At 37.0% G+C, this 12,458-nt stretch overlaps 1 protein-coding gene and 1 long non-coding RNA gene across 2 annotated transcripts; both read right to left on the bottom strand.

Annotated features, from left to right (window-relative positions):
* Nucleotides 3,772–11,449, bottom strand: LOC109720411 (probable plastid-lipid-associated protein 2, chloroplastic). The gene is made up of 3 exons (XM_020247504.1): nt 10,850–11,449; nt 6,846–7,044; nt 3,772–4,286 (listed from the first exon to the last, which is right to left on the bottom strand). The coding sequence occupies exons 1-3, from the start codon at nt 11,329–11,331 to the stop codon at nt 3,954–3,956; spliced, it is 1,014 nt and encodes a 337-aa protein (XP_020103093.1). The 5' UTR covers nt 11,332–11,449; the 3' UTR covers nt 3,772–3,953.
* Nucleotides 4,696–6,839, bottom strand: LOC109720412. The gene is made up of 2 exons (XR_002218914.1): nt 5,239–6,839; nt 4,696–5,172 (listed from the first exon to the last, which is right to left on the bottom strand). It is a non-coding gene; the product is annotated as an uncharacterized LOC109720412 (long non-coding RNA).

The following is a 12,458-nucleotide window of genomic DNA, read 5'->3' as shown; positions in this document are numbered from 1 at the left end:
AGCGGTTCGGATTCTTCAAAACAACGGCATAAATGATTTTGGTCAGAGTTTTCTATACTTCTCTAATTTGGTCTTCTTGATTTTACGAAAAGGTTTTTTGATATTTTCTTGAAGTTTTTATTGGAACAAGAGAAATGTGGGCTTCATCATAAGGCTCTTGGTTTTTTATTGGAAAGAAGACATAAGGTGTATGTTTGTACTTCTATTTTTTTATATGGTGGAATACATCTCTTTCGCTCTTTCCGTGGATGTAGGCAATTGCCGAACCAAGTAAATCTTAGTTTCTTCTTTCTGCATTTATTTTTTTTACTATTCGGTCGCCTTTCTCTATTTTTCATGGATCTTTGTTGGTAGCGCATGACGGATGATCCATCCGGTTCCCAACAATTTCTATATGCATTCCATCTCCCTTGTAATGTCATGAGTTTAAGACGAAGAAGGCCTATCGATATAGTCTGCAAGAAAATTGTAAGCAGATTTAGTAGTAAAACTTCATGCATCAGAAAATTTCTAGATAAGTTTATCTTGTCCTTCGGTTGCGTACATTGTGAGTTTTATCCGGATAATTACGCTCGTCAAAAAGGGCTCGAAAATTGAATGTAGTTTAACAATATCCCATTGGCCAGTACTAATTAGATCACTAACTTTAAAAGTATTTTCGTAACCGAATATTAGAAAGAGATGGAGTTGAAGGGATCCAGGGATCTTCCTTTATAAGAATAGAAGTGCCATCAGCAATTTGCCATAAGCACCTTGCTCTCAACTTATCTTTCATATTAAAAAGAGCCCGCCAAAGATTTGCAGCGGTCTTCGGTTTTGTTGCTGACCAAAAAGATTTCGAGCAAAAAAATTTAGCTTTAGTGATTTGAGCCCAAAAGAGTACAAGGTTTAGAGAGCATGAGCCAACCCACCTTCATGATAAGAGCTTTGTTGACATAAAGCAGGCCTTTGATTCAGCAGATATAGGACGATAAAGAAACTGCCAAGATTTATAATAAATATGCTTATGACCTTCTTTGAATCCCCACCTTCAAAAACTAACTAACCATTTGATCTTATCTTCAGCATTGAAGTGGTCTACTACTGTTTGTACAATCAGACAGTAGATTGAAAAGAGCACCTTCAAATCAGTAAAAGAGTGTTTGTTTTGTCAAAAATGAAGAGGGTTGTCAAAAATGAAGAGGGATGAAATAATTTTAATGTCCACTTTTGTTACTTAATTTACTGTAGCTTTACCTTTGATCGACGCTTACTCCCTACAATACTGTAATTGACTTTCGCCCATGCCCAACCTAGGCCGAAGTCAATTACCAAGAAAGAAAATGAGAAAAAAAAAATATATTAATATCTCTCATATCTCTCACACTTCTAACTTATACGTTATTTAATTTCTACCAAATAAACAGCAGAATTAAAGAACTTTAATTTCACAACTATACAAATAAACAATGAAAGAGAAGTAATTTCCATCAAAACTCTATTTCATCTGAATGTTTCCTTCAACCTGAACTTCACTTTAAATGAAACAAACAAGGCCCCTACTCGTTGTGGAAGGAAATCATATTTAAATTCTTTTACATTTGCAAAAGGCAGATCTAGAAAGTAAGATCACCATCAAAACCATTAGTAAACAAGCTAGATTTAGGAGGCTTGAAAATTGAGCTCAAGTTCGATACAGGATCACGTAGGGGTGGAAACGAGCCGAGCTCGAGCGAGCTTACCTCGGCTCAAATTCGGCTTGAAATTAATTTCGAGCCTAAATTTAAGCTCAAGCTTGGATTGAAATTAATTCGAGCCGAGCTCGAGCGAGCCTAATTTCNGATTAATAAACTTATACAATTATTTTATGTTTAGTGAAGGTAATCTCACCACTCTATCTGAAAAGGTGACAAAATTCACAAATACAACTATCAGCTTCATATTACCAAACAGAAGAAATGTAACTGCAGCAGTTGCAACTGCGTAAAACCAAACAGACTAGGTGTAGTTACAACTGCAGCATTTGCAACTGCATGTATTTCCAACTACACTGTTTCTGCAACTACATCAAACCAAACAGCCCCATAGTGGAATACATCTCTTTCGCTCTTTTCGTGGACGTAGGCAATTGCCGAACCAAGTAAATCTTGGTTTCTTCTTTCTGCATTTATTTCTTTTACCGTTCGTTCGGTGTTTTCTCTATTTTTCGTGCATCTTTGTTGGTAGTGCATGACGGATGATCCATCCGGTTCCCAACAATTTCTAGATGCATTCCATCTCCCTTGTAATGTCATGAGTTTAAGAAGAAGAAGGCCTATCGATATAGCCTGCAAGAAAATTGTAAGCAGATTTAGTAGTAAAACTTCATGCATCAGAAAATTTCTAGATAAGTTTATCTCGTCTTTCGGTTGCGTACATTGTGAGTTTTATCCGAATAATTACGCTCGTTAAAAAGGGCTCGAAAATTGAATGCAGTTTAACAATATCCCATTGGCCAGTACTGATTAGATCACTAACTTTAAAAGTATTTTCTGGTAACCGAGTATTAGAAAGAGATGGAGTTGAAGAGATCCAGGGATCTTCCTTTATAAGAATAGAAGTGCCATCAGCAATTTACCATGAGCACCCTGCTCTCAACTTATCTTTCATATTACAAAGAGCCCGCCAAAGATTTGCAGCGGTCTTCGGTTTTGTTGCTGACCAAAAAGATTTCGAGCTAAAAAATTTAGCTTTAGTGATTTGAGCCCAAAAGAGTAGAAGGTTTAGAGAGCATGAGCCAACCCATCTTCATGATAAGAGCTTTGTTGACATAAAGCAGATCTTTGATTCAGCAGATATAGGACGATAAAGAAACTGCCAAGATTTATAATAAATATGCTTATGACCTTCTTTGAATCCCTACCTTCAAAAACTACCTAACAATTTAATCTTATCTTCAACATTGAAGTGGTCTACTACTGTTTGTACAATCAGACAGTAGATTGAAAAGAGCACCTTTAAATCAGTAAAAGAGTGTTTGTTTTGTCAAAAATGAAGAGGGTTGTCAAAAATGAAGAGGGATGAAATAATTTTAATGTCCACTTTTGTTACTTAATTCACCGTAGCTTTACCTTTGATCGACACTTACTCCCTACAATACTGTAATTGACTTTCGCCCATGCCCAACCTAGGCCGAAGTCAATTACCAAGAAAGAAAATGAGAAAAAAAAATATATATTAATATCTCTCACACTTCTAACTTTTACATTATTTAATTTCTACCAAATAAACAGCAGAATTAAAGAACTTTAATTTCACAACTATACAAATAAACAATGGAAGAGAAGTAATTTCCACCAAAACTCTATTTCATCTGAATGTTTGCTTCAACCTGAACTTCACTTTAAATGAAACAAACAAGGCCCCAACTCGTTGTCGAAGGAAATCATATTTAAATTCTTTTACATTTGCAAAAGGCAGATCTAGAAAGTAAGATCACCATCAAAACCATCAGTAAACAAGCTAGATTTAGAGGCTTGAAAATTGAGCTCAAGTTCGATACAAGATCACGTAAAGACGCAATCCGACGCTCGATCCCTGATATATTTCTGAAGCTTAGATCTTCGAGAAGAAGAACAGAAGAGCATAAGCACATAAATAACACGAAAATTTCTGTCAAATCGTGCTGCCTGAACTAATAAGAGAGGGAAAGAAACTGAGTTGGTGTAAAATTGCCCAGGCACTCTGATTGGATGCTGTCACAATTGGAAATAACTACCTGCAGAAAAATGATCTCACCACCATCTGCACAACTTTGGGCTACGAAAGCGTCCCTTTTTCATATGTCGAGATACTAGTTATGCATTATACCATTCAACAATTTCATATTACAGAGAAGTACGATCACTCGCAAAAAGCAAACATATACAATCTATCAACAGGCATCTAGTTGCCGACACATATATAATCTTTACACGAAGTTTAAAGCACCATTACTAGGGATTGAGGTCTCGATTTTCACTCAAAAGCGAGCTTCCTTCCTTGATGAGCACGAACACACTGTTACCATCACCCCTTGAGATTCTGAGCTCATCATCGAGGTAGGTAGTGAGCAACCAGGACTGCGCATTACTATTGCTGATCGGAATCTTTAGCGGTGGTTGCCCGGAGATGGTCTTTGCGACGGAGGATGCCGCATTTTGGATAGAGGTGAATATGCCCTTGAAAGGAGAGAGGTCGATGTTCTGCCCAAGGAATTCTACCTTGTCAGGTATGACGATGGAATCAGTCAGCTGCGGAGTGCCAATGATGCCTTCCTCGAATTTGATCTGGATACATCGAGATCGCATGATTCGACGCTTGACATAAGTATGAAAACTCTAGGAGCACAAAAATTTTCTAAGAAGGTTCAATTATTCGCATACTGTTCAGTACTTTTCAAGATTCTGCATACTGTAATTATTTGTTGCTTATCTAATTAAAATGCATGTTAATGTTTTATCTTGGAAAAAAATTGATTATGTACTAAATAAGGGTTTCTTCAAAATGCCCTACACAATATGAGAAACATAAGTTAGCATGCTAACGCAGCCCGTTTTTCTCAATAATGCTGAGAAAATGAGTCATTTCTCCATCAAATAGACATATGCATACGGCGACTTCCATATATGCAGGTAAACTGAGTTGAAGTTTCATTAAGCTACTATAGTACAGAGAAACTGCTAAAGTGAACAAAAATTTAATACGAGTTTTGACATTTTTTTTTTCTGGAATGTCTTTAATTACAGATTATTCAACAATCATAGATGATAAATCTTCTAAGTTCTCATGAAAAAATTTCTGAGTAGCTGCTAGTATAACATTTCTATTATGTTGTGTGTGGAAGCACTATATTTTGCCAAAAATAGAGGCTGTTCATTTGGTATCAACTTCATTTCCTGCGTCCGACTGACTAGACAAAAAGATGACATTTTGTGAGAGAAGCTTGTATGCAAATGCTATAGACTGGTCCTTCCATCTACTAGTAAAATATACTCAAAGCAGAGAGTATTTGACTGCATATGCGACTGCTATAGACTAGTTCTTCTATATACAAATATATTAGAATCAAAGCAGAGAGCATTTGAATACAAATGTCATAGTGCTATATCACTAGTAGTAGCACATCTATAAGCAGAGTATCCAGAGAAACGACCTCAACATCTTAGAAGCAATCTGCATGACAATGTTTGTTAGCAAGAAACAAGGAATGTATGGACTTACAATATAAAACCGTCATACCGATCAGCTTCCAAAAACTATGTGTGAAACATCAGATGCAACAGCTTGTTCATTTTCATGAGAATCGCCACATCATATTGCTACCTAAAGTAAATATAACAGCATCATAGCTATCGCAAGAGCGAAGGGAACTAATCATAGACAGCGGCCTTACGAAGTAACGACCAAAATTACCTCAACTAACATGACTTCTTTGGTCATTTTAATAAACTCTCACCTGCAGCAGAGTTCATGAGGAACTTCCTCAGCCCTCTGTACCCTTTCACTTTACTGCACTATATTGCTCTCGATACAACAATTTCGCAAGCCTCAGGTTTAAAATTTATTCATCATTTGGTGTGCATCTGACAATTGTGACAGCGCTATAAGTTACTGGACTATTCCTAGAGAAAACCGAGCACGCTAGCTTCAAAATCCTTTCTCCTTAGGATTTAATTTTTCAGATATATGTTTAAGTTTGAAAACTTTTTCATATTTTCTGCTTTCTTTGCCTGAAAGAAGCCTAAACTGTATGTATAAGTCATAAACTGTATGTATAAGTCACAGGAGCAATAGTGATGTGTAGTGTTTTAAATAGCGTCCGCTATGCCCGCCATAGCGGCCACTATAGCGGATTTTATATGCTACCGTTACGTCATAATCTTTAAAGCAGAATTTAGCGAATCGGGTACATAGAGGCTGCTTTAGCAGCATAAGGCCCACTAAAGCGGCCGTAATGAAGCGTTCGGAAAGTAGGCGCTATGAGCCCAAAACTTAAAAAAGTGCAAACGGATTAAAACATCTAATCAGGTCGGGTTCTCAAATGGATAACCAAAATACCTTTAACAAAGGAGAGGAATGTCTTACTGATGAATAAGATTTTAGTCATTTACCTAAAATATCCTTTTTGACATTCATTTACAAATTGTTTAGATTGTTAATGGTTTATAGATTTTCGAGTTTTATATCTTTCTGGTTTGCTAAATGGCAATATTTTAAAGTTAATCTCAATAAATAATGACATTAAATATGTATAGGCTTGCAATACTACAAAAAGGAATGATTAGTTGTGTTTTCTTCAAAATTTTGTCTTTTCTTCAAAATTATATGTATCTTTTATAAGGAACATAAACATATTAAGTTTGCTTTATGAAACCCACTATGGATTCATAGCATCCGCTATGGCACCCGCTATCCGCTTTCCATTATAAGACCCTCCAACTGCTATGTGCCCGCTATGGCGCTATCCACTATTTACAACCTTAGTGATGTTGCTGGCTTGAGAGAGCATGTCAGATTCTTGGATGGCATAAGAAGCACCCAGCAACTTCTTGTACACATCGCATAGAAGTAAATTCTGCAGGAGTATCCCACATTGTCTTAGCTCCCACAAGCAATCTTGACTAGTCCATGTACAAAACTTTCTCATATGTAATATCTTTTCAGTTAGTTAACTTTATGATCAGCACGACAGGAATAAAATACTAATGTTCCAGCGAAAATATAATCTTTCTACCTAAATGCTTATTCGGATAAAAAGTACACGCAGTTACGAAGGAGTACAGTTAACAAAATTAGGGGAAAAAAGAAAAAATAAACGCACGAGTTTATCGGAAGCTACAACATACCTGGACACGCTTGGGGCTTCGGACTTCAAATTTGGCATTGGTAGAAACAGAGGTTGTGGCAAGAGGCCCAGTGAACTGCACTGAGTTCTGCACTGTGAAATTCTCCGAATCGATAGTTTGTGAGATCTCCTCCACCTTCACCAATGGCGGCAACCTCCCCGACCCCAACAACGGGAACAGCTGCGAGAATGATGTGTATCTGCAATTAATGAAACCAAATTCAAATTTAACTGATTCTGCTTCATACAAATAAAAAAGAAAAAACAAGCAGAATCAGCAGATTGTGAGCTTTCAGAAATCCATTTGATAGTAGTGTACTTTCTACAATGGAATCCATGCAGAATATGAAATGCTATAGAAATCTAAATAAAAATGATTATTGAAAGGATCTAACCAAGTCCTCCATTAATTTGTTCCTAATCTAACTATTAATTCTACAATCACCGGATTAGCTTTTAAGAACATTGCGATTCAAATTGGTGTTACTACAGGAAATTATTTATTCTTCCGATCAAATATAATTAACAAATAAATAGATGATAGATAAAACTTCACTATAATGATTCAATCAAATGCCCTTTTCACTTTACTCTTATCTCTACTCTTGCTTCGAAAGTAAGGATTATCAGAACCTTAATAATAAGGGCAGAGGTTCATCAACAAATAAGAAGGTGAAAAAGAAGTGACAGTTCCAATATTAGCATCTGCATACAATTTGATTCACCGGATATATTTTGGAAGCTTGAATAATATGCAAACAAAAAGTTTACAATAACTAAAAAATGTTAGCTAAAAAAGCAATCTTTTGTGAAAGAGACCAAGAAAAGTCTTAACCCCCAAATGTAGGTAAGACTATAAAATTGATCTTTGGGAGAGCAGAAAATGTTACCTATAACAAATCAATCTTTGAATAACTATAAAATTGATCCTTGAGATTGCTTACGACAAGTTATTCGAAGATCGATTTTATAGGTGAGGAAGACATGTTGGACCCTGGTGAACTTTACATTAGCCACCCAAAATTTGAAAACTTTGATACACTAAAAAAACTTCAAATTCACTTCATCCTACCACCTAAAGTCCTAAACCAAAATTTGATTAGTTTCTCCTCATAATTGAAAGGCTAAATTACATAAAACCCCCCTATCAAAGTCCGATTTTTCACTTTCCTCTCCTGTCATTTAAAAACCTACACTTTGCCCCCTTGTAAAATGAAAAATGTTCAATTCGCCCCCTACCGTTAGTAATCCGTTAGGATTCCGTTTATAAAATATTATTATATATTTTTTTATGCCAAAAATGCCCTCAGCCTTCTCTCCTTTGAACATGGTGAGGGGCAAAATGGTGAGGGGCAAAATGGTCATTTTATCATCACAGTTCACACCATACTCCCCTGTGAACATTTTTTATTTTATGAGGGGGAAAAGTGTAGTTTTTTAAATGACAGAGGGGGGAAAGTGAAAAATCAGGTTTTGGCAGGAGGGTTTTCTGTAATTTAGCCTAATTGAAAATTATATAAAGCTTACATAGCTCAAATTCTCCTGAATTCATCTAGGCATTCGAAAAAAGAAACTGGTAAAAATAGGGACTACGAAGAGTCAATTGACTATCATGAACTATAATTAGTGAGAAATTTTCACTGAAAATAGAGGACGCATTAAGAATCGGTGAGAAAAATTGATGGGAAAAATATTCCGTTTATTTTCATAGAAGATTTCACGTTGTGTAGATCGCCATCATTTTGTTACACGATATGTTTTTTTTTGTCCAACCAAAAACCTGAGAAGCATTTGAGGCTTTTAATAGCAAACAAGCCCTTTTGCCTAACAGCGTTACATGGCTCTTAATACCAATGCAAAACAAGCACTAATTGGGTGTTTGAAAACTCTGTAAAACCACAGTATTGCAGTAAAAACATTGAATTTTAGGTACTAGAGTATTTATTTTCCGGTTTGGATCTTTGGATGTACTTTTCGGAGACTTAATATACTCCATTCTAGACTCCAAATGGAAAGTAAATGAAAAAACAACTTGAAGTTCTGGAAAATAATCCAGAGAAGTTGTGCTTCGCAACTTGTGAGAATGACATATGAGTCAGTCAATTACCATATAAAACTACAAACATCGAAAGTGTTCAGATGAAATAGAATTTCGTAGTTTTGAATGCTGTAATTCTGTATGTGGCAAGCCTAATTCTACAGTTTTTTCATGCTACAAAAATAATTCACAAACAATCCAAACGGAGCCTTAGAGTAACCAGGCTGAAAGACAAAGGATTCTGACAAATTTCCTTTTTTCTCAAGAAAAGTGTTCAGAAAATAGTTCTCACATAGAAAATAACTGGAAGGAAAAAAAAAGGAAAAAAATAAAAGAGGAAACAGAGGAAATAGGAAAGAAATGAATAAATACAAACTTTTAAGAGTCAAACGACCAAAACGAGCTATAATTAGGTATAAAAGTTTACACAGACAGGAATTAAGAGGGTGATCGAAATGAATCGAAAGTTCATTAAAGTAAAGTTTGGATGGGTAAGTGTAATTGGGCCAAAGTTTAGATAGGCTGGGCATATACTTTCCGAGTTAAGCTAGGATAGTTTTAAAAGTACAAATCCTTAGCACTTTCACTTCGTATCCGATAAAACATTCAAATCGACTATTGACACGGTTAAACATAATGGATATTGAAGTTTTTCAAATAAACCTAAAAAGTTTATTATTTACCAAATAATCCTATCAGAATTTTATTCGGTCCAATAACCCTTGTCCAACTCAGCGCGAGGGTGGAAAAACCATTAGGAAGCAGTGAATCTTTAATAAAATTTAAAAGATGGTGAATCATTTATCACTATTTTCTTTCGAAAAAGATGAGTTAACGACTTACCTACCGTTTCTTTTTATTTTCTATATGGAATCCAAAAAACCACACAAAAATTTTAAAAAATTACATACAATCTTAACAACCTAAAAATCCTAACAATTTATCCATACAATCCTAACAATCAAAAACCCCAAAAAAATCCTCACAGCCCATATAAAAAAAGAAAAATTATAAACAACGATAGCAACCGATTTTTAAAAACGATGAATGATTCGCCGCCTTTCTCACTTTTGTTCAATGTGGCAAATAAAATTTTGGAAGAATTATTAGGCCAATTAGAAATTTTTTAAGGATTATTTTTTTAAAAAAAATCTTCCATATCTGAATGCAAAAAAATTTCGTAATTTTCAAAATTATTTACCGATCACTCAAGTGGTCTCAAAATCAATAAACTTCAACTATATATATATATATATATAGAGAGAGAGAGAGAGAAGGTCTTGTATGCTATTAGGAGCACGGAGGCCTTCGTGCTCCTAAGCTGTTTTCGATGATGGAGTTTCCGAATCGACGATCGACTTCGTTAGACTTGATTCAGCATATTTGAAGTATCTAAATAATAAATTTTTCGGTTTTTCGATATCATTTACCTAACAAATCAAAAGCGTTCAAAATCAATAATTTTTAATGCTTGATGTATATCGTTTGCAAGTTTAACGGTGTAGAAATATTAAAATCAGATGAAATTTTGATAGAAATTTTTTCATACTATTTATTGCAAGATCAATCAATATCTATGATTGAAAATTTTAGTGCTATATCACTATTTTTTAATGAGATTTTTATTTTCAGCCGTTGCTTTTGAATCCTTTCGATTGTTAGGTAAATGATATCAAAAAAATAATAAAATTTATTTTCTAGATACTTCAAATACGCTAGATCTAAGTCGAACAGAGCCGATCGTCGATTCAGAAGCTCCATCATCGAAAATGGCCCAGAAGGTATCAATCGTCATATCAAGGATAAACAAAGATAAATATTTTTTGAAGCATTCTAATTCAATTCTATGTTTTGTGTACCAAATGGTTCATCAATATTGCAAAAAAAAAAACAAAAGAAAAAAAAAAGGGGGGGAATTAATAGATATTGGCTTTGTTGGGAGGGGGGAGGGGAGGGAGGGGACGTACGCGAGGATCCACTTGCCGTTGAGGAGGGGGAGGGCGTCGGTGGGCTCCGGGGTGGGGTTCTTGGCCTCCAGCTGGGTGATGAGCTCCAAGATCTCCGCCCGCGTCTCGCTCGACGCCTTCAGCCCCCTGTCCGTCCCGTACAGCAGCTCCTTCAGCTTCTTCTTCAGCTCGCCGACCTCCCCCGCCTTCTCCTCCCCCTCCGCCACCGCCACCGCCGACTCCTCCGCCGCCGCTCCCTCCTTCCCCCACTCGTCCTCGTAGTCCTCGTCCCCTGCCGCCGCCCGCAGGCGGAACGGCAGATCACGGCGCGTTTTCGGGCGGGAAGTCAGGAGGGGGACGGGGGAGGAGAAGGGCTGCCGGCCTCCGGCGGCGGCGACGACGCCGGGGGCGGCAGCGGAGGGGCGGCGGCCGCGGCGTTGCGATGCCGGCACGGCCGGCGGCGATTTGAGCGCCAGCGAGTTCCAAGACGCGGCTCCGGCCATCTCGGCTGCTTCTTCCTCTTCTCCTTAACTTGTTGTTAATGTTTGGATGTGAATGCCAAGTGGAGGAGTACTTTGCGTGCGTCTCTCTTTATTAATGGAGTTTGTGGGCGGAAACGTACGGAGAAAGAACTCCCAACCATATGTAATTGTCAAATACTATCCTCCAATAGCTTCCACCGTAGGAATTTTTTTTTGTTTTTAGCCCCCAAATAACCCTGCATATTTTACAGGCCAATTTGCATAACAAATCAACTTATTTTAAACTTTTGTAAAATCGGATCATCTTTTTTATTTTTGCAGACCAGATTTTCAGCAAATTGACCAAAATACCCTAATTACTTTTTCTTTCTTTTTTTTTCTCTCGTTCTTTTTTTTTCTCTTCCTAAAGAACGCTTCTTTTATTTTCTCTCTCTAAAGAACACAGCGATGGCAGAGGTGGAGGCTTTTTCTCTCTCCTCTTTTTTTTTCCGCTCGTTCTTTTTTTTTCTCTCTCTAAAGAACGCAGCGATGGCGGAGGCGGAGGCAGAAACAACCCGCCTCACCTCCGCCCCGCACGCCCTCGCCCTCGCCAGTGCAACCCCGCCCTCCTCGCCTCCGACCCTGCTGAGGCCGTGCTGCCACCGTTCTTCTTCACTAGGGCACGACGACGTCGAGACACAAGCTCTCCTCCTCCACCGCGTGTCGGAACGCCGAGACGTTGTCGGAGGCTGCAGGCGGCGAGATCGCCTCCGACGACGTCGCAGTGGTTGCGATAGAAAGCAAAGAAGAGGTGGTGACAAAAAAAAATTATAGAAAAAAAAAATAAAAAAAAAATAAAAAGTATTTTTTTCCTACAGAAAAGATTAAAAAATATAGAATAAGAAAGAAGATGATAAAAATTGCACTCTTAAAATAAGATTACACAGTTTTTAAAAAAAATTGCACTGTTTTAATAAAAATTATACTATTTGATATATAAATTACACTCTTTTGAAATAGATTTTACACTTTTTATACTAAGATTGCACCATTTAGAAATATTTGCACTATTTCGTTTCTTTTTTTTTGTTTTCTCTTTCTCTTCTTCTTCTTCCTCTACTTCCTGTCGGAGATGGATGCCTCTATCTCTCTCTCCTTGCTTCCCCGGG

This window comes from Ananas comosus, linkage group 14, assembly GCF_001540865.1.
Source record: "Ananas comosus cultivar F153 linkage group 14, ASM154086v1, whole genome shotgun sequence".
Classification (NCBI taxonomy): Eukaryota; Viridiplantae; Streptophyta; class Magnoliopsida; order Poales; family Bromeliaceae; genus Ananas; species Ananas comosus.
Note: the sequence above shows the minus strand (reverse complement) of the source record. Positions and strands in the feature narration are given on the sequence as shown.

What these genes read in the sequence shown, in the direction of transcription:
- LOC109720411 (XM_020247504.1), bottom strand. Translation starts at nt 11,331, where the DNA reads ATGGCCGGAGCCGCGTCTTGGAACTCGCTGGCGCTCAAATCGCCGCCG. An exon ending in AACGGCAAGTGGATCCTCGC is followed by an intron (nt 7,045 to 10,849) that starts GTACGTCCCCTC and finishes CATTAATTGCAG; the next exon opens with ATACACATCATTCTCGCAGC. An exon ending in GAAGCCCCAAGCGTGTCCAG is followed by an intron (nt 4,287 to 6,845) that starts GTATGTTGTAGC and finishes CGATGTATCCAG; the next exon opens with ATCAAATTCGAGGAAGGCAT.